At 37.1% G+C, this 25,484-nt stretch overlaps 1 protein-coding gene across 2 annotated transcripts in view; it reads left to right on the top strand.

The window, feature by feature from the left end:
- Mcm7 (minichromosome maintenance 7) overlaps positions 1–25,484 on the top strand; it is a 92,997-nt gene that overhangs the window by 28,997 nt on the left and 38,516 nt on the right. For both annotated transcript variants that reach the window (XM_090385978.1, XM_090385988.1), the window contains exons 3-7: positions 4,832–4,996; positions 5,968–6,092; positions 8,980–9,160; positions 10,964–11,101; positions 20,366–20,548. In XM_090385978.1, coding sequence (XP_090242104.1) covers positions 4,832–4,996; positions 5,968–6,092; positions 8,980–9,160; positions 10,964–11,101; positions 20,366–20,548 — 792 coding nt within the window. The remainder of the gene's footprint in view (positions 1–4,831; positions 4,997–5,967; positions 6,093–8,979; positions 9,161–10,963; positions 11,102–20,365; positions 20,549–25,484) is intronic.

Here is a 25,484-nt window from a genome sequence, read left to right as displayed (position 1 = left end):
CCGTTCACAGTGGTGCATCAAACACAAGGACTGGACAGCAGCGCAGTGGGGTAAGGTACTGTTTACTGATGAGAGTAGATTGTCTCAGCAGCGATTCTAGACATCGGATAATCTGGTGAGAGATTGGCACACGGTATCACCCCGCAAACATCACTGAAAGGGATCGATATGGCAGTCGGGGTGTTCTTGTCTTGGGAGGCGTTATCCTGGATGGACGTACACAACTCCAGACACTGGAAGGCGGTACTGTAACCGGTGCACGCTACTGTACTGAGGTAATCCTTCCCCATGTGTGTCTGTTCCGAGGTGCCATTGGCCCTGAGTTCGTGTTTATAGATAACACCACACCCCATCACACTGCAGCTGTTGTGATATGCTTTTGGAAAGTGAGGACATTGTTCGTATGGATTGGCCTACCCGTTCCACTGATCTAAATCCCATCAAACACATATGGGACACTCTGGGGAGACACCTAATGGCATGTCCACACCCACCAGAAAATGTTCACCAGGTGAATATGGTGCTGACAGAGGAATGGACAATGTTACTGCAAGAACTTATCAACAACATTTTTCTAAGTATGGACAGGTGGTGCAAAGCCTGCATCGACATTAGGGGTGGCCATATCTCCTACTGAGGACCACCTCTTTCCTTTGTTCTATCTTTGGCAGTGATGCATCTGTATCGTGGCAGCCAGTACTATGTTGTCATTTTTGAATAAAGTCCGTCTGTACCGTTTTGTTTCTGTTGTTGTATCGGTGTTGTTTCATTCATCATTTCTGTACCTCACGAGGTTCCTTTGGGTATGCTTTTCCAATATCCAGGCCACTCCTATGAGAAGCTGCAGGTGAAAACCTGACCCTTTTTTTTTTTTTTTTTGAAATATATTATTCTGTAAGCTTAAGTTTTGTAATGATATTAATCTGACCTTTATAAAACTCACCTGAAGTTCTGCTTGGTTTAATGCAAAAATGTGGTGAATTGAAAACTAGCAACTTTATAGTATTTCAATTGGATTTATTGAATGAAAAGTCTGCCATGCAAATGCCTACCTTCATGTAGGTGTATGAGAGTAAATTTCTAGTTATAATTCTTTACACCTCTTGCATCAATCCATAAAATTGAAGTTATTTTGAATATGAAGCATTGGCTATATTAAGGTTAAATTTTTGTAACTTAAATAATATTTAATAAAAGATTAATTGTCAATAAACTATTTAAATATTTCACTTCACCATGTGAAGTGAAATATTTATTAGTTTCTAAATATTTATTGAAATAAATATTAGTTTCTTAGTGTGAAAGGATAAATTGATACAATTTGATCAAGACAGTCTGAGTAACTAAATAAACTTGGGTATGTATTGGAATCTGTCTTCAGGCTTGGATCTTGGGGTTTAGAAAATCACTAGATCATGGGCATGTGGTATGGTTAATTTCTCTTCCGTGATCTAGTGATGTTCTAAATCCAAACTCCAGGCCTGAAGGGAGATTTAAATATAGAAATCTGTAACATATCCACGCTTACACCGATGAGCCAAAACATTATGACCACCTACCTAATATTAGCATTAGTAGAGGCATATGATGCAAGAAAGTAAGCTTATGCAGCATCAGCCAAAGGGGAAAAAAAAAAAAGTTTCCATTTTGCCCCTCCGTTTGTTCCAAATACCTGTCCAGCATGGCCTTAAATTTATTTAGGCTATCAACTTCCACAACGAAAGATGGAAGTCTGTTCCACCAATCAACAACCCACTGGCTAAAGGCAAACTTCCACACATCTATCCTACAACTGTCTTTCCTGAATTCGAATTTATGCCCACTCAGGTGATTATTCTGAGCAAGAGGAAGAATCCCATCAACGTTGAACATACTCAAACCATTCAAGGCTTTATACACCTCAATCAGATCACCTTGCAGGTGCCTAGTCTCCAGACACTGTAATTTGCAAAACTTAAGCCTTTCTTTGTAAGAGCAACCCCTCATTCCATTCACTAATCTTGTTGCCCTTCTCTGTACTCATTCCAACAGCTCTACATCCTTCTTAAAATGAGGCCTCCAGACCTGTATACAGTACTCAAGGTGTGGCCTGACTATTGCCTTATACAAGGGGATAATCGCCTCCTTATCCCTGCTAGAAAAATTCCTGTATATCGTTGACAAGGCACCATTAGCTACTCTTGCAGACTGTCTGCACTGCTCAGAAAACTTGATATCTGCCTGCACAATTACCCCCAGGTCCTTTTCATTCTCTGCCACTGTCAGTATAGTACCACAGAGTCGATACGTTACTCTGGGGTTACTGCTTCCCATATGTAGTACTTTACATTTGTCAATGTTAAACTTCATTTGCCACCTCTCAGCCCATCTGCTCAACTTTTCTAGATCCTGTTGCAGCAGCGTACTGTCATTAGTGTCCTTAACAACCCTGCCAACCTATTTATTGTCTGCAAACTTGGATATTAAGCCTTATATACCATCATCAATATAATTTATAAATACAGAAAACAACAATGGACCCAACACTGAACCCTGATGGACTCCGCTAATAACATAAGTCCACGAAGAGCAGTGTCCATTGATTACCACTCTGTCTTCTCCCACTCAACCATCCCTTTATCCATAGCAGCAGTCTTCCATGTGCAACAGTATCAAAAGCCTTTCTAAGATCCAAAAATATGATATCAAAGTTATTCCCTGCATCCAGTTCCTTTGTAACCACATCATAGTATCCAATCAAATTGGTCAGACAAGACTTCCCCTTAACAAAACCATGCTGTGTCCGAGCTATAACTGAAGTCTTTTTTTTTTTTTATGAAAACCCCAAACACGAAAGGTATCAAAACCTATAGTACTTAGTACCGTGCATGGGTTGAAGGAGAGGTATGGGGAGAAGGGGGATGCCGGAAACTTTGCTCTAGAGACTAAACATGGGTTTCACCACTTCAAGCCTCCAATAAGCAAAGTGGTGGTATTTCACCGGTTGATGAAAGTCATCTACCACCTTGTCTAGATGATCCTGCAGTGCTTCTTTAACCAGTGCCTCTATTAATTTCCCCGAAACACAAGTTAAATTAACAGGTCTATAGTTACTTGTGTCACGTTTTGAACCCCCTTCATGAATTGGCGATACGTTTGCACACTTCCAGTCCATGGGGACCTCCCCTGAGTCCAAGGAAGCCCTCATAATTATGGTTGAGTTTGCTTACTTTCTTTGTTGCCTCCTTTAATATAACTGGATAGATCCCATCCACCCTGGTTGCCTTTTTTATGTTTGTCTTCAACAATTTCTCCTCCGCTTTTCTCTGAATTATTACAAAATCATCTAACTCACTGTCAGAGTTTAATTCACCTCTGGCATTCCCCTCTCTGAATAACTGCTCATGTGTGACTGTAGATGCAAAAAACTCATTTAGTTTGTTAGCCACCTGAGCAGGATCATCTACAGTTGAACCATCAATATTCAGTGGACCAATCTGATTCATCCCTTTCCTTCTAGAGTTTACATAAGTAAAGAACTCTTTACCTATATGATGTTGGTCCTCCACGTGCAGCCAAAACAGCTCATACCTAGCAAGGCATGGATGTTGCAAGATTTCTAAATGTGTCTTGTGGAATCTCGTACCAACACATAACCAGCTGATCCTTTTAACTCCTGTAAGGTCCGTGGTTGAGACTGCAGATCGGAGTTGCTGTTCCAACACAAACCACAGATGCTAGATGGATTGGTGTCTGGGGAATTTGAATGTCAGGGCAATGCCTGGAAGTCTTCCTTATGTTCTGCAAACCAGTTTCTAACAATCCGGGAAGTGTGGCAGAGTGCATTATCCTGCTGAAAAATGACACCACCAGAGGGGAAGACCGTTGCCACGAAAGGGTGTACCTGGTCAGCAATGATGTTTAGGTAGGTGGTAGACGTCAGAGTGTCTGGCACGTGGATGACTAGGCTCAGGGTATCCCAGCAGAACGTCACCCAAAGCATGACATTGCCATCACCAACTTGTTTTCATCCTATGGTGCAACAAGAAATGTGATTCATTGTACCAAGCAACCTTCTTCCAATCACTCAAGATCCAGTTTCGATGCTCGCGTGCTCATTATAGGCTCTGTTGCTGGTGAACCGTGGCTAGCATGGGCACTTGGAGTGGCCTGTGGCTATGCAGCTCCATTTTCAGCAGGGTTTGATATACTGTGTGTTGTGACACATTACTCCCGTCACCAGCATTCCAATTACCAGCAAGTTGCACCACAGCCTCCCTTCTGTTGCCACGTACCATCTGGGAGAGCCTTCGCTCACCTGGAGCATCGATGAGCCGTGGTCATCCAACAACTCGCCGGCGGTTCATGCATTTTACTTCTTTTGACCACTTTCGGTAGGTACTAACCACGGCTGTCCATGAGCACCCCACCAGCCGTGCTGTTTCGGATATGCTCTGACCCAGTCGTCTTGCCATTACAATTTGGCCTTTGTTAAACTCACTTAAGTCTGCTGCCTTTCCCATCTGAAGAACAAGAGTAACACTGGTTAATGGATCTCAGTATCGGGTGTTTTTTTTATATTGTGTCCCGACCCACGCACGTGCCGTAGTTCACCTGCAGTTGCTTCGATTTGCATGACTTGTTGTTCTTAATGTTTCGGTTCATCTGTGTATTTAGTTATTGGAATTGTTTGGGTCAGACTTTATCAATTTATCCTTTCATACCAATAAACTAATTAAATATTTCATGTTGTAAAGTGTATTTTATTAAATATTATTACTTAATAATTTTCCCATGTAGTGTCCTTCTCAAGTTTAATTGTTATAACTTGGTCATATTGATGTTTGTATAGGTAAAATTGGCACACAGAGATCAAGTAGCAATCACTGTAGAATTAGATGACGTGCTGGAGTATGATCCTGATCTAGCAGATGCCATTGTGGAAAATGGCAGGCGTTATTCCAAACTCTTTGCTGATGCCATCTACGAAATGCTTCCAGACTACAAAGAAAGAGAGGTAGTAATTTTTGGATATCTTTTTAACCATTTCCATTATCAAGAATGACACATTTTTAAAAGGCATTACATGGGAAATGCCTTCTAAAATACATACTGTTTTAACATACTGGTATTACATTATTAGAATAATCAAATGATGGATATTTTGTAGATAATTATTAAAAATATGTTTTGCTGAAATTTACCTTAAAATTGGTATATGAAGTAAATTTTGTTCTAATATATCACTTATCACATAGTTGCATTCAGATTTAACTCCTACATAGTTAAAAAAAATTGTGCATTAAAAATTATTCATGGCATCAGTGCAAACAAAGCAGTGGTGATCGGCAATCTAACATTGTTACAATCATGTCTCTTCTGCAGTTGCTTGGGTTTAATCTCTTTGAAAAGAGCCATCACTGCAGTGTGGTGAGTTTGCCTCTTCAGTTGATGCTGTAATTAAGCAGTTTCAAGTTTTCCTGTGAGTTATTCTAGGCTTTTTGGCCCATTCAACATGCAAATCAGCTTGTAGACACACACATGCATGAAAGCACATGTACAAACACGGTACACAATATAAAAGGCCATATGCATGCATGACTAAAATAGTTGATACACAAAACATAACCAGCCATCTTTGAAGTGGTTATTTTTCATTTATACACTTATCTGTCGACGAGAAGAATGTGCCTAAATTGTGGTAATAGTTGCACAGAAAAATATCATGGATTCCTCTGCTCTGTTTATATCCATGTCAGTGAATTGACATATCAGCCTTATTTTTGGATGTAACTACAGACTCTGTAATAGTCTGGTAGACTGAAGTGAAAATTAAGATGATATTTTACACTGGTAATAAAAATTATTTTGTTTTATTTTTGTGGTGGTTATTAGTTTACTGTTCATATAGAAGATAATATCATGCTTACAAAACAAATTTCTTATGTCCAGTGTTATTGTGTGTTCCCCCCCCCCATATACCTACAGGTAGTTGCAAAGGACTCCTTAGATGTGTATATTGATCACAGGCTGCTCATGGAACAACGAAACCATCAACCAGGTGAAATTCGTGATCGACAGAATCAGTATCCTCCAGAGCTGATGCGTAGATTGTGAGTATCTTTGAATCTGTTTATTGCTGAAAACCCCAGGGGCTCACATCTGGTGAGTATGGGTTTGGCACACCCAGGGTCCAGAGTTGGATATCATTATTCTTCTCTCACTCTCTCTCTCTCTCTCACTCTCTCTCTCTCTCTCTCTCTCTCTCTCTCTCTCTCTCTCTCACATGGCTAATAATGAAATTCTTGATTTATACATTTGAATGTCATAGTTGATTTTCTAAATATATTACTGGATAGGATCAAAGAAAATTTGGACATTATTTAAATGGTTTTCTGAAGTTGCAGTTTCTATTTCTTTGATAAAGGGAAACTGATATATATGGTAAAATTGTTTTGAAATTAAATGATTAGAATAAATTTAAAATGGGGAAATAATGAAAGCAATATGGCAAATACATAAAACAGACGTTGGTTTAATTAATATGCATCTGAAACTTATTGGACTTCTTTTTTTTTTATTAGTTTACTAAATATGTAAATGATGAATTATTGCTATTGTATTAATTGCACTGGAAACTTAATTCATCGATAATTAGCCGGTATTAAGATAGTGAGTTATTTACTTTCCACTTATTTTGATCACAGAAAAAAATATATTCATTTAATTTAAGAAATAAAAATCAAATGCACTTAAAATGTAAGTGCCACCCTAGCAAACCATTATCCATTTTGACCATACATAATAAGAAGATATAAATAATAATACATCAGGCCCTCGTTATAACACTCTTTTACCAGCTTACAGATTAAATTTTTGGCATGTTTAATGAAAACGTTTCATCTGATGTAGTCGATAGCTTGAAAATTAATAGCAAAACAACATTAAATTTTACCACGTTCGGTGAAATTTTTTTCTACGCTAATTTAATTGCAGTACAGTGGCTAGTTACATAGTTCAGAGATCAACATTTTAAAAAATTATCAAGTATATTGCTTGTAATACTTGCGTTATATGCATTTATCCGAAGTCTAGTCATCACTCAGTACGGTGTTAGGTAACTGACAGTTTACTTGGACATTGCGTAATAATTAATGCAATGCAGTTACATTTTTGAAGATGAATGATGGCGGATAAAAATTAAAAAGCAACAACATCTGGATGCAGTATGAAGCCAACTAAGGTAAGAAATGGCCTGAATTTGAAAATTTAATTATACGTTTTGAAGCAAATCGATTCCGTTCAAAGACAAGTGGATGTGTGCAATCATTTATTACTGGCAGATTCAACTGTAAGAACAATTATAAAAATTAAAGAATTAATTTTAGCAGCGGGAAAGACAGCTGTTCCACTGCAAGCAACTAAATTGGTTATGGTTAGGCTGGCTATTATAATTGAAATGGAGAGACTTTTAAATAATTTTATTGAAGATAATATCCAATGCACAATTCTGTTAAGTTAAATATTATTAAATAAAAAGCGATTAGCCTATATAATGATCTGAAGAAAGCTCACCATAATAAAATAAAAATGTGGAGCCATTTAAAGCTAGTAAGGGCTGGTTCGATAGATTTAAAATTCAGGGAGGAGCCGAAACTTTCAAAAAAGAACTTCTTAAAATTATTGAAGAGAGGTGTTATACTTCTCAACAAGTTTTTAACATAGATGAGACAGGACATTTTTGTAAACGAATGCCTAAAAGAAGTTTTATATCGAAAGAAGGAAAAAACATGCCACGCTTCAAAGTGGTGAAGGATCGGTTGACTTTATTGTTGAGCGGTAATGCTGCAGGGGATTTTAAAGTAAAACCCCTTTTAGTTTACTAGGAAGATGGCCAGAGTACAACCCAAAATCAACCAAAGATACGAAAACTCGGCAGCCCAGGGCCATCGGATTAATAGATTCATGATTTTAATTGGATTTTAAGTTTAATTTTGATATGTAATGTAGTTACTTACTACATAATTATATGCGTATGTAACAGAGAATGTTTTATATGTACAGATTTTTAATATTATATATTTTGACCGACATTTTGCGTCTTTTCACTACAGTTTATTATTTGAGTCGCAGTGCTGTAGACCGCGACTCACAAATACAAATGTTACATTACAGGAATATGGCACTCACTTAGCGCTCTGTTTTTCCTGAATGAATTATCAGCGTTAAGCAGGGGTTACCTGTACAGCTCTCTGCATGCTTAATCAAATATTATTTATTCATTTTAGCTAACTGAATTTATGAATATTTGGAGTTTAAGCTTTAGAATGTAAACCTTTTTAAGAAGGCTATTTGTTTTAACGTACACATCATGTGCCGGGGAAGATCACCAGCATCTGTGAGTGCAAACAAAAGTCACTTCAGTAAACTTCTGCAAGAAACTTGTAATAAGAGAAAATGCAAATATCTCTGGAATTGGGAATTTATGCATCAATAAATCACATACAGTTCCTATACCAGCAAGCCAGCCTCTGCTGTTCCCATGAATTGCAGTGAAAAGTTTTTTAACTTTTCATTTGTCATTACAAGAATTATATGTTAAAATAATTAAACTGTATGCACTTTCTTTCTTTATATTTCTTTTAATAATGGTTTTAGCTCAACTCACTTGAGAAATTTAAAATCAACAAAAGTAGCACAAATGTACAGCATACTAGCCACCCTCTCTCTCTTCCTCCCAAGGAATATTAATACATGTAGTAAACCTAAAAATAGTTGGTTCTTATCTTAAATGTCTTGTCTTGGTATGTACTTCTGTACAGATGTGTATGGTCTTGTGAATTTTAATATTAATGCATTTTAATATTCTTGAAATTCCCAACAATGGTAGATGCATTTCTCACAAAATAGCACTTTTTTGTGATTATCTATACATTATAAGTACTCCTTGACATGGCTAAGTTTTTTTTTTATTTATTTATTATTTTTCTTTATATATAGTGAAGTTTATTTTAAACCACCTGTTAATCAGAAACACATGTCTGTGCGGCAAGTCAAAGCTCAACACATTGGAAAACTTGTCCTTGTGAAAGGAATTGTAACGCGGTGTACAGAAGTAAGGCCTGTGATGGTAGTTGCTACCTATACTTGTGATCAGTGTGGTGCAGAAACTTATCAGCCTGTAAGTACTGTTTCTTATATCCAGTCTATTGTATTTATAAATTTTGATAATAGAGGAGCTTTTTAAATTTATCTTAGTGTTTGTACAGTCACTGTTAGTCAGGATTGAGATTGATAATAAATATACTTGATTTTTCACTCCTATTTTAAATTTATAATTATAAAATCTTAACTATATGAGGCTGAAAATACATAGTCCTTATGTGCTATACTTCACACACAACAGTGTCAAACCATTAGAGAAGGCACATCCATAGCCAGGTGGGCAGGAACAGCAGCAGAGTAGCACACGCTTCTTGATTAGACCGGGGTTCGAGCCCATGACCACCAAATACGGAGGATGCAGAAAGATCAGGGAATGACCACCGCATATTCCCAGAGCAATATGGCCTTGGTTGCTAATGCTCCTAAAAACCAAATAACAAACAAACCATTAGAGAAAGTAGACAAATAACATTACTTAATGATTGCTTGAACCCATGTGAATAGCAGGCATCTCCTTTTATTTTATATCTGTTCCTAGAGCAGCTTATATTGAACTCTAGTGTTAACTTATTTGCTTTTGATAGTGCTCACCCACAGGTATTGTCTTTAATTATTGTTCTATTAATGTTTGATTAATTATTACTCTAAGATGCCCACTAAGTAGTGAGATAAGCCTACTCCTACAAACCATTTCAATTTGTTATTGTTTTGTTTTAACCATTACAAGATGCATTTTTACTTGGTTGGTTGTTCTGAGAGTTTCCTTGATGGATTGTTTCTGTCATGTATTGTCTGTCTGTATAAAGTGCATGTGCTCATGAGCCAATGCTTTAAAAAAATTAACTAAAACTACTAAAATATCAGAAACTGTAGTTAGAGCTTAAACTTCGATATCCAGTGCCCAATTACTGTTTTCAGGACCGTGCAATAATTAGCAGAGTATTTTTTGCTCACCTTCTGTAATCCACAGCTGAAAACAGATCAGCCTGTGTTTGTATAATGTTATCATTCTGCCCGTCTCCCAATTGTTAGGCAATTTTCAAAATACTGCGTCTGTTTTCATAATAGTAATGATTTTTGGTTACCTTTTTGTTCATTTAGTCTATCAGGTTTCATGTGGTTTACTAAGCCAGTCAACAAAAGCTTTCCCCCACCCCACAAAAACACACAGCTATTAGAGATGCACTACAGCTTTCAAATAAGTTTTTATACACTAGGACTTCAATTATCCAAGCTTCTACCTTACTCTCAACCAAAACTCAAATTGATAAATATTAATTACCAGAACTTTAGTAACTGGTAAACAAAACAGGATTTTTATTATTGTTTTTTTTTTTTTTTTTTTTTTTTGTGAGAAATTGATTCAACATGTGGAAACAACACACCAGTTCTCGTTGGTTCTGACACGTGGATGTTGCAATTAATTACACTTGCTCAAAGGTGTAGCATTGAATGCCATAAGAAAGTAACTTAACTCTGTTAAGTAGTGCTTACTTAATTCATTATTATTATACTTATAATAAGTACAATAATAATGAATCCTAAGCCTGGATAATAAAATTCTACCTTTTTCATCTGAAACAGTCAATTTCTTTCCTTTGGGCACTTGGGGTTCTACTCTGTGAAAACCAACATTGGGGGGGGGGTCTCTCCTCTTGAAAATGATAAAACTTTTAATTTTAATTGCAGCACTTTCATAGAATCACAATTTCATCTGTTAATTAGCATCATTTTTAAACTATGCTTAGAACATTTTAATGATTCTCTCTTATATAAAATTTTTGTAAACAAAAATAAGAAACTGTCATTGTATTTTCAGATTAATTCACCCACTTTCATGCCACTTGTGATGTGCGATAGCAATGATTGCAGAGTGAATAAATCAGGTGGGCGGCTGTATTTACAGACAAGAGGCTCAAAGTTTATGAAATTTCAAGAAGTAAAAATACAGGAACATGTAAGTGAACTTCACAAAATATTTATTAAAATTGCATAAAAAAAGCATTTTTTTCCTACTTAATATTAATCTGTTTTTTTTTTTTTTGTTTTTTTTTATGTATCTCTAAATATTTGTTTTAAAGTTTGAGTTGCTCTACCCATGCCCTTTGTAAATCCTAAACCAGGTAGGTCCAACACATTGGCCATGTAGGCAGCTCTTAAGTATTTATACCCTGCCCTTCACACCTAAATGTAGTGTGTCACAAAGTAGTTTCACATTTATTTTTGAAAATGTTTATTTCTAGTGCTATTTGATTTTTCTGTTTCCTTTCCTATGTTCTTTGTATCTTCCTCAGAGCCTTATAGTATTATTCAGCCATTTTTGTAATAATTGCCAGATTTGCCTACTTAATTATTAAGTAGGAAAAAACTGTTTTGAATAATTATAAAGCAAATTAGCAGTATAATTAGCATTAGTATTGGCAAATAATGCAAGGAAGCAAGCTTTTACAGTATTTTCCCAAAAAAAAAAAAATAAATAAATAAACAAAATACATTTTCCCATTTCAAAAACACCAGATGGACATTTGTTCCAACAATCAATTTCCTGCTAGCTGAAGACAAATTTCTGCACATCTGTCCTGCAACCATCCTTCCTCGGTTTGAATTTATGCCACACTCGTTTGCATACCCTGAGATGCTCTGAGCAAGAGGAAGGATTCTACTGGCATTGAGCTTACTTGGTTCATTCAGAGCCTTAAACACGTCAATCAGATCTCACCATGGGTGTCTAGTCTTCAGATGCTGCAATTTCCTGAACTGAAGCCTTTTCTGGTAAGAGTACCCTTTTTTTCCCCTCACTAATTTTGCTGCTATTCTCTATGCCTGCTCTCAGACACATTCTCCTGCAAATGAGGCTTCCAGATCTGTGTGCAGTACTCAAGATGTACCCTAACCACTACCTTATACAATGATATGATCACCTCCTTATTCCTACTGGCAAAATTTTTGTATATAACTTTAAAAAACCTCACGAGCTGTTCTGGTAGCCTATGTGCACAGCTCAGAGAGCTTCATATCTGGTTGCGTAATTACTCCCAAAATTTTTCCTTCTCCACTACCCTGAGTTTGGTATCTCAAATTTTTTTTTTTTTTTTTTTTTTTTTTTACGAAAACCCCAAACACGAGAGGTATTAGAACCTATAGGTACTTAGTACAGTGCTTGGTTGGAGGTTGAGAAGATGAAAGAAGATATTTGTTGACATTAGACTTGAACTTCTGTATACTGTAATTTTCAGGAAATATGTATGACGGAAGGTTGTTCCAGAAAACGGCAGTTGATTTGGTTCTGTGAGTTTGAAGTTGGACAGTAAATGGATGTTGGTTGATGGCAGCATGTTTTCGGACTCTTTTGAAAGAGAGAGTGGGAATTATAGAAGCCAGTTCAGAAGAATAGTACCCATGGAAGTATCTGTAGAAAAGGCATGCAGCAGAAACAGTATGTCTATGAGACAAAGCGGAGAGACTGTTAGAGAGGAGTCATTAATTAACCTAACTGCCCTCTTCTGAATGGAGTCTAGAAGCCTGAGAGAGGTTTTGGGAGCACTGCCCCAGATGTGGGAACAATATTCCATGGTAGGGCGCATTTGCGATTTGTACAGAGCTGTTTGGAAGAAAAGTAACGCCGAGAGCGAAAGAGAAAATCAAGTTTTTAGATGCAGAGTAAGCAATATTTGCAATGTGCTTGTGACAAGGGAGATTAGAAGTCGGGGTAATCCCCAAAACATATCATCTTGCCTAGAAATCAGAATGTCACCAAGATAAGCATAGGAGCAGAAGAATCCTTTTTGCGAGATATAAGACAGGACTGATTTTTAGAAGGATTGAAATCAACTAAGTTGTCTTTGCCCCACTGGAGATCGGCATTTAAGGAATTGGTAGCAGATATTCGAGAAGTTGAAGCTGATTGAGCAGGGCAAGGTTTCACAAAATGGAAAGTAGAATGCAATGTACTATCATCGGCAAAACTACGGATAGGATTTCCAGTCAATGGAAGAAGGTCATTAATATACAAGAGAAAAAGAGTGGGGGACACCAGCATTAGTGGAGAAGTTAGAAGACAGAGAGCCATCTACCATCACCCTCAGTGAGCAGTCAGAGAGAAAACTGGTAAACCAATTACAAAAAACAGTTGGCAAACCATAAGATGGAAGCTTGTTTAGAAGACCTTTATGCCAAACACGATCAAAAGCCTTTGAGATGTCAAGAGCAACTACTTGTGTTTCACCGAACCTTTCCATTGAATTAGTCCATAAATGGGTAACATAAGCCAGAATATCACCAGTAGATCGACACTGACTGAATCCTTACTGGCAATCGTTGATCAGACGGAAGGTTTCTAGGTAATTTAAGAGTTGGCGGTTAATTGATTTCTCCATTACTTTAGAAAGAGTAGAAGTAATTGCAATGGGGCGATAATTGGATGGGGAGGGATTTGTCACCACCTTTTAGTGGCTGGATATGAGCAAATTTCCAAGCAGAAGGAAACACCTTTGGAATAAGAAAGTGAAAAAAGGCAGCAAAGAATAGGAGTAAGTTCAGGAACACAGGTTTTGAGAACAAGTGGAGAAATACCATCAGGACCTGGTGCTTTCTTAGTATCAAGATTCGTCAAAATCCTTCTGACATCCTTTTGACGGAAGGCCACAGGAAGCATTGAATGGAGCATGTTGGGAATGGTGGAAGGCCTTTTACCAAGATCATTAATACATGAGTTGGAAGAAAAATGGGATGCTAGCAGGTCAGCTTTATCCTTGGCTGAAGTGACAATAGAACCATCTGGTTTTGACAGAGGTGGGTTGGAGCAGAGATGGGCAAAAGTTGTGGCCAATAGCTTTGGCAAGAGACCAGAATGCTTGGCTACCATTAGGGCAAGAAGCAAGTTTTCTACTCTTAGCGTGTTCAAAATCTAGTTTGGACTGATTAATAACTGCTTTACAATTGTTGCGAGCTTTGGCGTAGGCAGAAAATTAAACCGAAGAATTGGAAACAAGCCAATTGCGATATGTCACATTATTCTCTTGAACAGCCTTTGCACATTTATTGGAAAACCAAGGTTTAGATAAAGGATGAGATTTTAATGTGAAGTGTGGAATAAAGGATTCCATTCCTACAAGAATAATTTCATGACATGATCTGAGCAAATGTTGAATCAGAAGTTTTGAAACAGTAATCTGACTAAAGAAAAGAAATCTCGCAGGTCATCCCATTTTGCATTCTTGTAATGCTAAACAACACGAGGTTTGGAATAGCCATGAGATAAAGGCTCCATTGGAGAAGAGACAATCACCAAGTTGTGATCTGAGTGACCGTGTACTTAGAAGTGTTGTTTGTGAGAAAAATATCAAGCGTGTTGGCTGTAGTTAGGATTGTCCGGTATTCTTGTAGGTAAATGAACTATCTGTGCGAGGTCATTAGTGATTGCAAAGGCCTCAGCATCTCAACCAGCTGGCTCTGTGTGATTAGAGAACGGAAGCCAGCTGGAGTTGTGAACATTAAAATCACCAAGGAAAATTACCTCACACTGTTAGGAAAGTTGGACTGGTGCAAGTCAATTTGAAAAGAGGGGAAATCAAAGAGCTACAAGTGATCAGTGGAGTTAGGAGAATGGTAGAGACAACAGATGAATTTGACAGAATGAGGTAGAGAGATTTTAATCCATTTTAAGTCTCTGACAGGGATTATCAGAACGGGCATATGCACAGGGCCGACTGGGCTAGCCGGGTGGGTAAAGTGCCTGCCTGGCAACCCAAAGGTCGCGGGTTCGAATCCCGCCTCGGGCTTGGATCAAAGTACTGCAAAAAACCTTGGGAGGTGCATTATGGCCACAGAAGCCGATGCGCCAACAACTACCAAAAAAAAAACATGCACAGGTGTACCACCTTTGAGGCAAAAGGAATCATACAGTGAATAATTTGGGCAACTGAGATTCTGTAAGAAAAAGTACATGGGGTTTGGCAGACTGCAGGTGGAAATGGACATCCATTGATATTAGAACTGAGACCATGTGAAATGAACTAAGAAGTGTTGGGAGGTTTAGATCTTTTTGTAGATAAGCTTACTCTATTAGTTTGACTATTCATGGTGTATTCAGTAGTAAGAAAAAGTGGGGTGGGGGCATGTTGTATGAAATTTTTTGATATGGCATACATGGTAAGAATATACCCAGATCTTCGACATAATGTGTCTCGACAATGCCCCCGCATACACACTACTTGGACTCCCTCCAATCACTATCTGGCAGAGTAGAGGTAGCAAGATTATACACTAGCTGTTCCAGAAGCCTCGTACAGAGTTGCCAATAGGTTTGGTCTGGTGTACTGACTAGCAGCTGGCCTGCGAATACTGTTTTAGAGCTGTACCCTCGAAATGTAAGGAAGTTTTGATCTCGCCATGATGTCCATCATAACCTAAAAAGATATCAGTCATACTGCACGATGGAAGAGATGGGGAAGAGTTAACTGGAACTTAGCTCTGGAGATTAAACTTGGGTTCCTCAACTTCAAGCCTCCAGTAAGAAAAGTGGTGGTATTGCACCAGTTGGTGAGAGTCATCTACCACCTGGTAACACAGAGGGGCAGCATTCCTCCATGTGGTGTGGGCGCCATACCTCGACCCCTGCTTACGTTAGTTCATCCAAGTGTGAACTAACGTATGAAATTTTCCACAGTGTGCTTGTGCATGGGGTTTTTACCCAGGATTATTAACAGTTGCACCATTGTGAAGGTTTGGCAGATGGTTTGGCTGTCACAGACCATCCGGACTTCGCCGAAATTGGGTCGACTTGACTTGAGTGTACCCGAATATTAGTTTCATCAGCGTTTTAGACTCTCAGGTAGCAAGTACAGCTTGTCTGGCATATCTGAGACAATGTCTGTGACGACCTCAAGGACCAATTGGTACATTAATCTGAGATTTCTGCTACCCATATGAAGTACCTTGCATTTGTCAATGTTATTAAACTTCAGTTGCCACTTCTCAGCCCATCTATATACAAAATCTTGATAAATCAAGACCTTGTTTAATAGCACATGATTATTACTTCATTAATCACCCTGAAAAGTTTTGTATCACCTGCAAACTTAGACATTAGGTCTGATATGCCTTCAATAATATTAGTAATAAACATCAGAAACAATAATGGCCCAGTACTGAACCCTGGTGTATTTCAGTAACAACTGTCTGTCTTCTCTTGCTCAACCATTCCTCTGTCCATAACAGTAACTTACCCTTAATGCCACACTGCCTCAATTTGTATAAAGCCGTCTTTTATATTCAATGCTATGAAATGCTTTTCTGAAATCTGAGTGTATGATGTCAAAATTATTTTTTGCATCCAGTTGCTTTTTCACTGTGTTATAGTTTTTTACAGTTAGTTTAGTCAGACAAATCTACCCCTCAACAAATATATGCTTTGAGTGCTGTATAAATGCATTCGTATCCAGATGGTTTTGCCTTACTTCTTCAACTAGTGATTCCATTATTTTCCCTAGAACAGAAGACAAACTAACAGGGCTGCAATTACTCATGTCAGCCCTTTGATCTCCCTTTGTGAATTGGTAATGTATTTGAACAGCACCAGTCCATAGGGACCTCTCCTGAATCCAAAGATGCCCTCATAATTATGTCTAAAGGTGTGCTGACCTCTTTTGCTACCTCCCTTAATTAATATAACTAGATAGATCACAAAATCATTCAGTTATCTTAAAAACTGATATGCTTGTACTTCTCCCATCCCTAAAAAAATTCCTCACATGAGTGTAGATGCAAAATATTCAGTTTGTCAGCAATTGATCAGGTTATCCCTAGTTAAACCATTCGTGTCTAGTGGACCAATGTGACTAGCGTTTGCATAAATAAAGCAGTCTTTGTATTCTTTGCTAAAGACTTTTCATAATCTCCTTTATGACTTGATTGCTGACTAGTTTATATCTACTGTAGGCTTCTGTATCATCTGATAATTTGTCCCATGTATTCTTCTTTTTTGCAAGGGGCCTCATCAGCATATCTGACATCTGCTTAGGTCTAAAGACTAGAACAGCACTTCTTAATTGGTATAAAAAGCCTAGTAGCTTCTATGATTACATCCCCAAATACTTGCCATTTAGAATTTGCTGTCAGTAACTTCATCAGTTAGTCCTGCTGCATAGAGTTTAAAAACTCTCTGAGACCACTATTATTATCTTTACGAAAACAAAAGCCCTTCCATATGCAATTGATAGTAGTTACATCTTTAAGTAAAGCCTACAGCCATACACTAAGATCACTGACACCTACTGGGTTTTTATCTCAGATTCTTAATGCATGATGAGTTGCTGCTGATAACTGGATGAAGTGTATTGCATTCTCCTGGTGCCTCTCTAATGTGCTGTAGGAAATAGTCATCAGTAAGTCCACTTGCAACTTCGTGCTACTGTGTGTGACCAATGCACTAGTTCTATTCAATGTCTGGAAAGTTAAAATCCCCCATTATAAGACATTCTAATTTACTAGCCCAGTCTTTGTCTGTACAGTTGCTTGTTTTATACTTGTCACAGTCATAACCTACTCCTCTCATTTTTGTTTTCCTAGTGCTTGTGTTACACCAGACTGGCTCAACCTTACACTTGGCTACCCATGTCAGCTGAGTGCACAACCTTAGATTTTATGTGCTTCTTAACTAAGACTATAACCCCTCTCCCTTTCCTATCCTTTTGTATTTTGGGCCTTGCAACCACAGATCTCTGCTCATGTGGAGAGCCGGAAACTGGTCTTCATTGTGCTCAACTGTTCATTACATGCAGACCTCTCAGCAAGGCTAGAGGGAGGGACATTCACTCTCTCACGGTCCACGTTGGTGGACTTGTGTCAAGATTTTGACCTTTGACAGATTTGTCAAATTTTTAAAAGACTTCTTTGTGTATCAGCCATATCGCTAAATAGACCTACCTCCTCATGGTCAGGGTGGAGATGCCATCTGTGAGGCCAAATGGTTGTGCTGTCTATATGTCATTTGAAATTGAAGAAGCTGACTTGTATTATTTTTCCAATCGCTGTTATTTTGACATTATATAACATTGCATCATAACCTTTTGGAAAGGTTATGATGCAAGTTACAAACCCAGGCAGCAACTAGAATAATGGTTCCTTAAAATGACAAATGCCTTTTCTGTATACATTGTACTCCCCATATTCAAATACTGCATCCCTTATATCTGAATGAAATAATGTCTCCAATATCTTCATGTCTGCATTTGATGACTTGATCAGTACTCTAAATTTATCAAATTTATTTACTTATTCTTTAGCATTGGTATACATGCACCTGTTGTTGCTCTTAGTAAGCCTAACACAGCCAACATATTTGCTTGTTCCATGAAGAATTTTGGCATGTGTTGAAATCCCTGACATCCCATTTTCCAGGCTGCTACATGTTCCAATAGAAGTGGTGCAACAATCGCTTACACCTGTGCTTGCAACTGCTATTATTCAGTGTATCCCCTCCCCCAGTTAGAAGTTTTCTGACTTGCCTAACACTACCTCGATAGCATCTGCAAATAACTTCGTCCCCTTCTATTTAAGTGTATACCATCTCTGTAAAAATGGTCACTCCTGTTAACAATCACAGCTCATGCTGGAAAAAAAAAAAAAAAATTTTTTTCTATCCCTTGAGGGCTTGCACAGTCCCTCCAGGATCAAATTTATTGACAAGGCTCTGATCATATATTCCCTCCTATTGTGTCTGGGCAGGATTGCACACCCTTTCAATTTCAATCCTAACTCAACTTTTTCTCAGCATTGCTCTGTACTTGTTAATTAAATCATCATATCTTCTTAATATCATTGGTGCCAATGTGTACAAAAATATCAATTTTTGTGCCCTTAAAAGATGATAGCTACTCTATATAAGTCATTAACTTTAGCTTTTGGTGGACATATCCTGATCCTATTTCACCTGTCCTTTTTTGCACAGTGTATTTCTTGCTTTCCTGATAATCACTTCACTAGTGAAAATAAATCTTTACTTATTCAATCTCAGGTTGCATTTAATGCTCTTAATACATTTGCTACACGTCTTTAAAAGGAGAGATGAACTTCAATCAGTTTACTCGAGATAGACTGTTGTTCTTGTGACCCTGTACCTCAGGTTTGATGTACGAAAAGTTACTTTTAACTATGACTTCTCACAGTGACTACTTCTATTAGATGGTAACAATGTTTTGTTATATATTAGAACTACTTTCGGATTTCCACTTCTTCTGAAGGTTCTTCTATTTGATCCTTGGAAAAGTTACTCCAGTGGATTTTCCTTTTGGACTTGCTATTGATTGTACTTGGTGTATTTATTTGTTAATACTGAATCTTGCCTATTAATGAAGTGTGATGGGGTGAAATTTGGTCCATGATCTTTGGACGCTTTCCTCAAAGAAGACAGGGATGTTTCTGACAAGCTTCCTTTGTTTGCTGATCCTCATACCAGGATGAGATTTTTGGTAAGGCACCGGTCACACAATACAGTACATGCACATGACCAGATTTTCCGCAAGCCTCATCACAAGAAGTATAAAAGCAGTTAATGGGGGGAAACCCTGAGGTTTGCAACAACTACACTTAAATGCTAATTTAATAAAAAAAAAAAAAATAATTTCTGATAATGAAGTCACCAACTATAACGTCCAAATGTTAAGTATAAAAAATAATCTTATTTTTAAAAATGCATAATTAGTGGTAAGGAACTGTTCTTGCTGCCTGCTGCTCATTAGATTCCATGCAGACTACAACCTTTGTCATTTTATCTATTTAGACTCCTGGCCAAAGAGGTTTAACACCCCTGTCTTAAATAATTAATTGTTGTGGAGACTGTTTTACTTAGTGTTACTCATAATACTGATCACAATAATCTGATCATCAAATTAAAGCTCTGAGTTTTAATTTGATGACCAGTTTATTGTGAAGTAACAAAAGGTTTCTTGGATGCCATTTTAATAATTATTTATGAATTTTGTTTGATTTCTGCTTACTCTCTTACACTGAAAAGTTTCTTGTAATTGTGGAATTATTTCAAAAGTGTAATAAGTTTAAAACAGCTTGCAAAATATAGGCATAACTATTTTTGCTTTTTATACAAGTGAATCACATGGAATGTTACAAGAAGTTTCAAATACCGTGAATCCCTTTCAGATTCCAGTATTATATAAATTGTGTGTGTAATTCCAGTGTACTTATCCTAATAATTCCTTTTCAGAGTGATCAAGTTCCTGTCGGGAACATACCCCGTACCATGACTGTTTTTGCTAAAGGTGAGCTTACTAGACTAGCCCTTCCTGGTGATCATATTAGTGTGGCTGGAATCTTCTTACCCCTCTTGAAAACTGGTTTCAGACAAATGACACAGGGATTATTAGCTGATACTTTTATAGAAGCCCATGTAAGTTATCACTATAAACTACACTGCCAGCTACAGTTTATTTCTAGAATTAGTTTATTATTTAAAATATTTATTAGATAGTATGAATCAGAGCTGTACTACTCAATATGTTCTACATTGATAATAATATTAGTAAAATAATAAGAGGAGTTTACCTCAATATAGTGCGTAGAACCCTTCCGTATGATACCCTCCAGAAATTAAAACGGAAAAAACAAAAAAATCGGCAACTTACCGGTACATTAGAGTAAAATTAATTCTCTGTATATATAAATAATTAAATAATCAATTTAACACAATTCAAATCAATTTAAAACAATTAAAAATCAAATTAACGCAATTAAAAGAATCTAACGAAAATATTCAAAACGATTTTCCTTCGTGAAGCTGACAACGCTTTTCGACCGTATGTCGTGATCACAGGAATGAAAATTACCGAATCGGGTTAAACCTGACACTTAAATAAAGATTATTTGTCTTTGCGCATGCGCGTAAAGGGCCATGCATCGGAGATCAAATATGGCCGCCGAACATTAACAGAATTCTCGTGTAATTTAATTTCAACAGTTTTCTGCAATTAATAGTCGCGTATAATTACGTTGAACGTTAAGTATTTTGGCTTCGTTAAATAAAAAAGTATGTTTTTCGTTAATGGCATGAAAGGCTAATTCAGACGCTGCTGAACGAGAAGCACGAACTGAGGCTTCATGTTGATTTACACGAATATTAAGAGAAAATCGGGTCGAACCCTGATAAGACGAGTCGCAATCACCGCAAGAAATGTTGTATACCAGATCATTAATTTGTGTTGCGAACGCTGAAAGAACCGAGCAATTGTTCAATATAGTGTGTAACTTCCGTATTGGCCTAGCTACAATTTTAAATTCGGTATCTTTAAAGAATCTGTTAAGCTGTTTGTGCCACTGTTCAACATATGGGACAGAAATAAAGTATTTTTTGATATTACTATTGTTGATTGGTGTAGTATTTTGTATCCTATCCTTAATTGTTTTAAATTGATTTGAATTGTGTTAAATTGATTATTTAATTATTTATATTTTACTCTAATGTACCGGTAAGTTGCCGTTTTTTTGTTTTTTCCGTTTTAATTTCTGGAGGGTATCATACGGAAGGGTTCTACGCACTATATTGAGGTAAACTCCTCTTATTATTTTACTAATATTAAAATATTTATGTATCAATAATAGTTTTAACCCACAAACAGACATGTCCTTGTATGAAGTATGTCAAGGCCTTCCTTTAATTTATTAAAGGAAAAATATATATCCAGTTTGATATCAAATGTCAATTTATTATTTCACAATTATTGTGATTCCTTTTGATCTACAACATTAATTGCTGGAATTGGAGTAGTTTGATCATAAAAAAAAATTATATGTTACATAGCTGTTCATAAGTGAATACTATTAGTCACAATTTGGGAATGTGATATGCATGAGGTATGCCAGTTGTGTTTACATGTAAAAGAATTATTTAAAGATATGTTTTCGGTATAAAAAATGCATTATTTGTAGCTGTGTCCACTATAAGGCTTTAAAAAAAAAATAGTTTCGAATTATTTCTTGCCTATTTTTATGTTATAAAATAGTATGCTTTATACAAGGGCATGCCCACTCCAAGGTATGAAACGGGGCAGGCCAATCCATACGAACAATGTCCTCACTTTCCAAAAGCATATCAACAGCTGCAGTGTGATGGGGTGTGGCATTATCATCCATAAACAAGAACTTGGGGCCAATGGCACCTCGGAACAGACACACATGGGGAAGGATTACCTCAGTACAGTAGTGTGCACTGGTTACAGTACTGCCTTCCAGTGTCTGGAGTTGTGTACGTCCATCCAAGATAACGCCTCCCCAGACAAGAACACCTCGACCACCATATCGACCCCTTTCAGTGATGTTTGCGAGGTGATACCGTGTGCCAACCTCCTGTCAGATTAGCTGATGTCCAGAATTGCTGCTGAGACTGAATCTACTCTCATCAGTAAAGAGTACCTTAGGTAAAGATTTTGTGGTTGTAACCTTTAGAAATAGTGTTGGTCCTTAAGTTTTGCACACCAGTGTATGAATAGATATATTAGATAAAGTATGCATAGATGGGTGTGAAAATTACACAAAGTGCCAGTGACTAGAAGGGTAAGGGTAGTGGAAAAAGAAGTATATTAGGTATGTAATAAGTGAAAGAATTTTAATATCCTAAAAGTTATGAATTAAGAAAATTATGAGCTGAATTTGTTAAGGGAAAGTCTTGTCTGACAAATTTGTTTGGTTATTATGATGTGGTTACAAAGGAACTGGATGCAAAAAATAATTGATATCATATACAGTGGATTCCAGTTATTTGGGGCAAATCTTAAGAAACGGAACCAAACCGAGAAAATAGCCAGGGTTTACTTCACTTAATTGGGACAACATGCCGTTTAATCGGGGCAGGAGACGGCAGCGTGGGAGATTATCCTACGATTGTCTCCGACCGAACCACGTGGTATGGTTAGATTTATAGAGGTCACAACCATAAAAAAATAAAAACAATTAGCAGTCACCTGTTTATTGGGCTTTTCTGTTAGTGCAATCTATCATAAACAGGTAGTAAACTCGATCTTATTGAATTTGCGATAATACCCACAGCTGACATTCTGTGGGTTATTATGGTGAAATGTGTTTACACTTCCATGGAATCTTCAATCATATAAAAAATTAATTTTCAGAATCTTCTCTTCATTCCTATTTTTAAAACTTTGTAACTCGTTACTCCATTCTCACTTGCACGTATCATGTTACTTGCAATTTGTGTGTGCCGTGTTGTTTGTTATTGATTGCTTATCTTTTTACTGTTTTATATATTAACTCCCACCCACAAAGGTCAGTGAACAGAAATGTCAACTAGTTAGTATGTACATATTACGGTACGTATTAATTATTCTTATTATCATGTATGTTCTTCCGATTTTCACGTATCGTTTAATTTTTTAATTGGTAAGGTAATAAAGGGTAAATTTGTGCTAAATATATCTTTACTTTTATAGCCTGTGGATAATATTCCTCCTATTTTTGCTAATTAGAATCACTGTTTAATAGAATTAAAATTCAATTCACAAACGTGATCACAATGACTGGCGCTTACTACATATTGTATAGTGAACAGTACTTTACTATGGTGAGTCAATCGCAACGTAATTTGATTGTACAGTGAATAATTGTAAAGCGGGGATCCATTGTATTTTTAACTATTTACGTGAAACTTTGAATAATTGGGGCAGCTGCTTAATCGGGCCAAAATGCACTAGTCCTGATGTGTCCCAAATAACCGGAATCGACTGTACTTGGATTTCAGGAAAGCTTTTGACACTGTTGCGCATGGAAGACTACTATACAAATTGGAGCAGAATGGTATTAAGGGTAAGTTGCTACAATGGATAAAAGGATGGTTGAGTGGGAGAAGACAGAGGGAGATAATCAGTGGGTGCTGCTCTTCGTAGACTAATGTTATTAGTGTAGTCCCACAAGGTTCGGTGTTGGGTCCACTGTTGTTTTGTATATTTATCAATGATATTGATGAAGGTACATCAGGCTTAGTGTTGAAGTTTCCAGATGATACAAAGGTTGGCAGGGTTGTTGATGACAGTAATGGTAGTGTGCTGCTGGAACAGGATCTAGAAAATTTGGGCAGATGGGCTGAGAAGTGACAACTAAAGTTTAACCTTGACAAATGCAAAGTACTGTATATGGGTAGAAGTAACCTCAGAGAAACATACCAACTGTGTTGTACTACACTTATGGTTGTAGAAAATGAAAAAGATCTGGGAGTAATTGTGCAGACAGGCTGCCAGGGCAGGTCATGGGGTTTTGTCAGTGATATATAGGAATTTTGCTAGCAGGGAAAAGGAGGTGATTGTCCCTCTGTATAAGGCAATGGTCAGGCCAAGTTTTGAATACTGTGTACAGGTGTGGAGGCCTCGTTTTAGGAAGGATGTAGATTTGCTTGAGCGTGTACAGAGAAGGGCAACAAGATTGGTGAGGAGAATGGAGGGATCCTCTTACTAAGAGAGATTTAAGTTATGCAAATTGCAGCTGCTGGAGACTAGGTACCTGCGAGGTGATCTGATTGAGATGTATAAGGCTTGAATGGGTTGAGCAAGCTGAATGCTGATGAGATTCTTCCCCTTGCTCAGATTAAGAACCTGAGGAGCCACAGTTTCAAATTGAGGAAAGATAGTTGTAGAATAGATGTGCGGAAATTTGCCTTTAGCCAGTGGGTGGTTAATTGCTGGAACAAACTTCCATCTGTCGTTGTGGAAGTTGATAGGTTAAATAAATTTAAGGAGGAACTGTACAAACATTTAGAAAGAATTGTTTTGTAAATTTTTTTTTTATTTTTTGGCTGATGCTGCATAAGCTCATATACTTGCTTTCTTGCATCACATGCTACTACTACTATTACAAAGCTAATAGGATTTAAGTGAACTGTAAAGTAAAATTATTAATAATAAGGTAAAATATAATACAAATAAAATAAAAATGGTAGAACTGTCATCAGATATGGGGGGACATATTGAGATAAAAGATAAATACAGGCAAGGCAGATATGCAGAATCTGAACTCAGCTAAAGTGAATATTAATACATGGTCAGGTATTTCATCAGAGGACTACACCTGACGATGTATCAGGAACTGCATTTCTATACTTGCCCATAGTAGTAGAAGAAAGGTGATAGACCAAAAAGCAAAAAAATGAAATTAGCACTTTCTTATACAGTATGGGCAAGGTAGTCCCAACGCAGGGTCAATTATTAAGGTAAAAATAAAGATCAAGTTAATAAAACATAGTTGAGTGCTTTCAGAAGGGGAAAAGTGTTCTTGATAAAAATATATATAGAGTTTTTTTTTTGTAGGATTTAGAATAAAATAATTTG

This window comes from Mastigoproctus giganteus, chromosome 1, assembly GCF_048544385.1.
Source record: "Mastigoproctus giganteus isolate SK-2022 chromosome 1, ASM4854438v1, whole genome shotgun sequence".
In the NCBI taxonomy this organism is placed as follows: domain Eukaryota; kingdom Metazoa; phylum Arthropoda; class Arachnida; order Uropygi; family Thelyphonidae; genus Mastigoproctus; species Mastigoproctus giganteus.
Note: the sequence above shows the minus strand (reverse complement) of the source record. Positions and strands in the feature narration are given on the sequence as shown.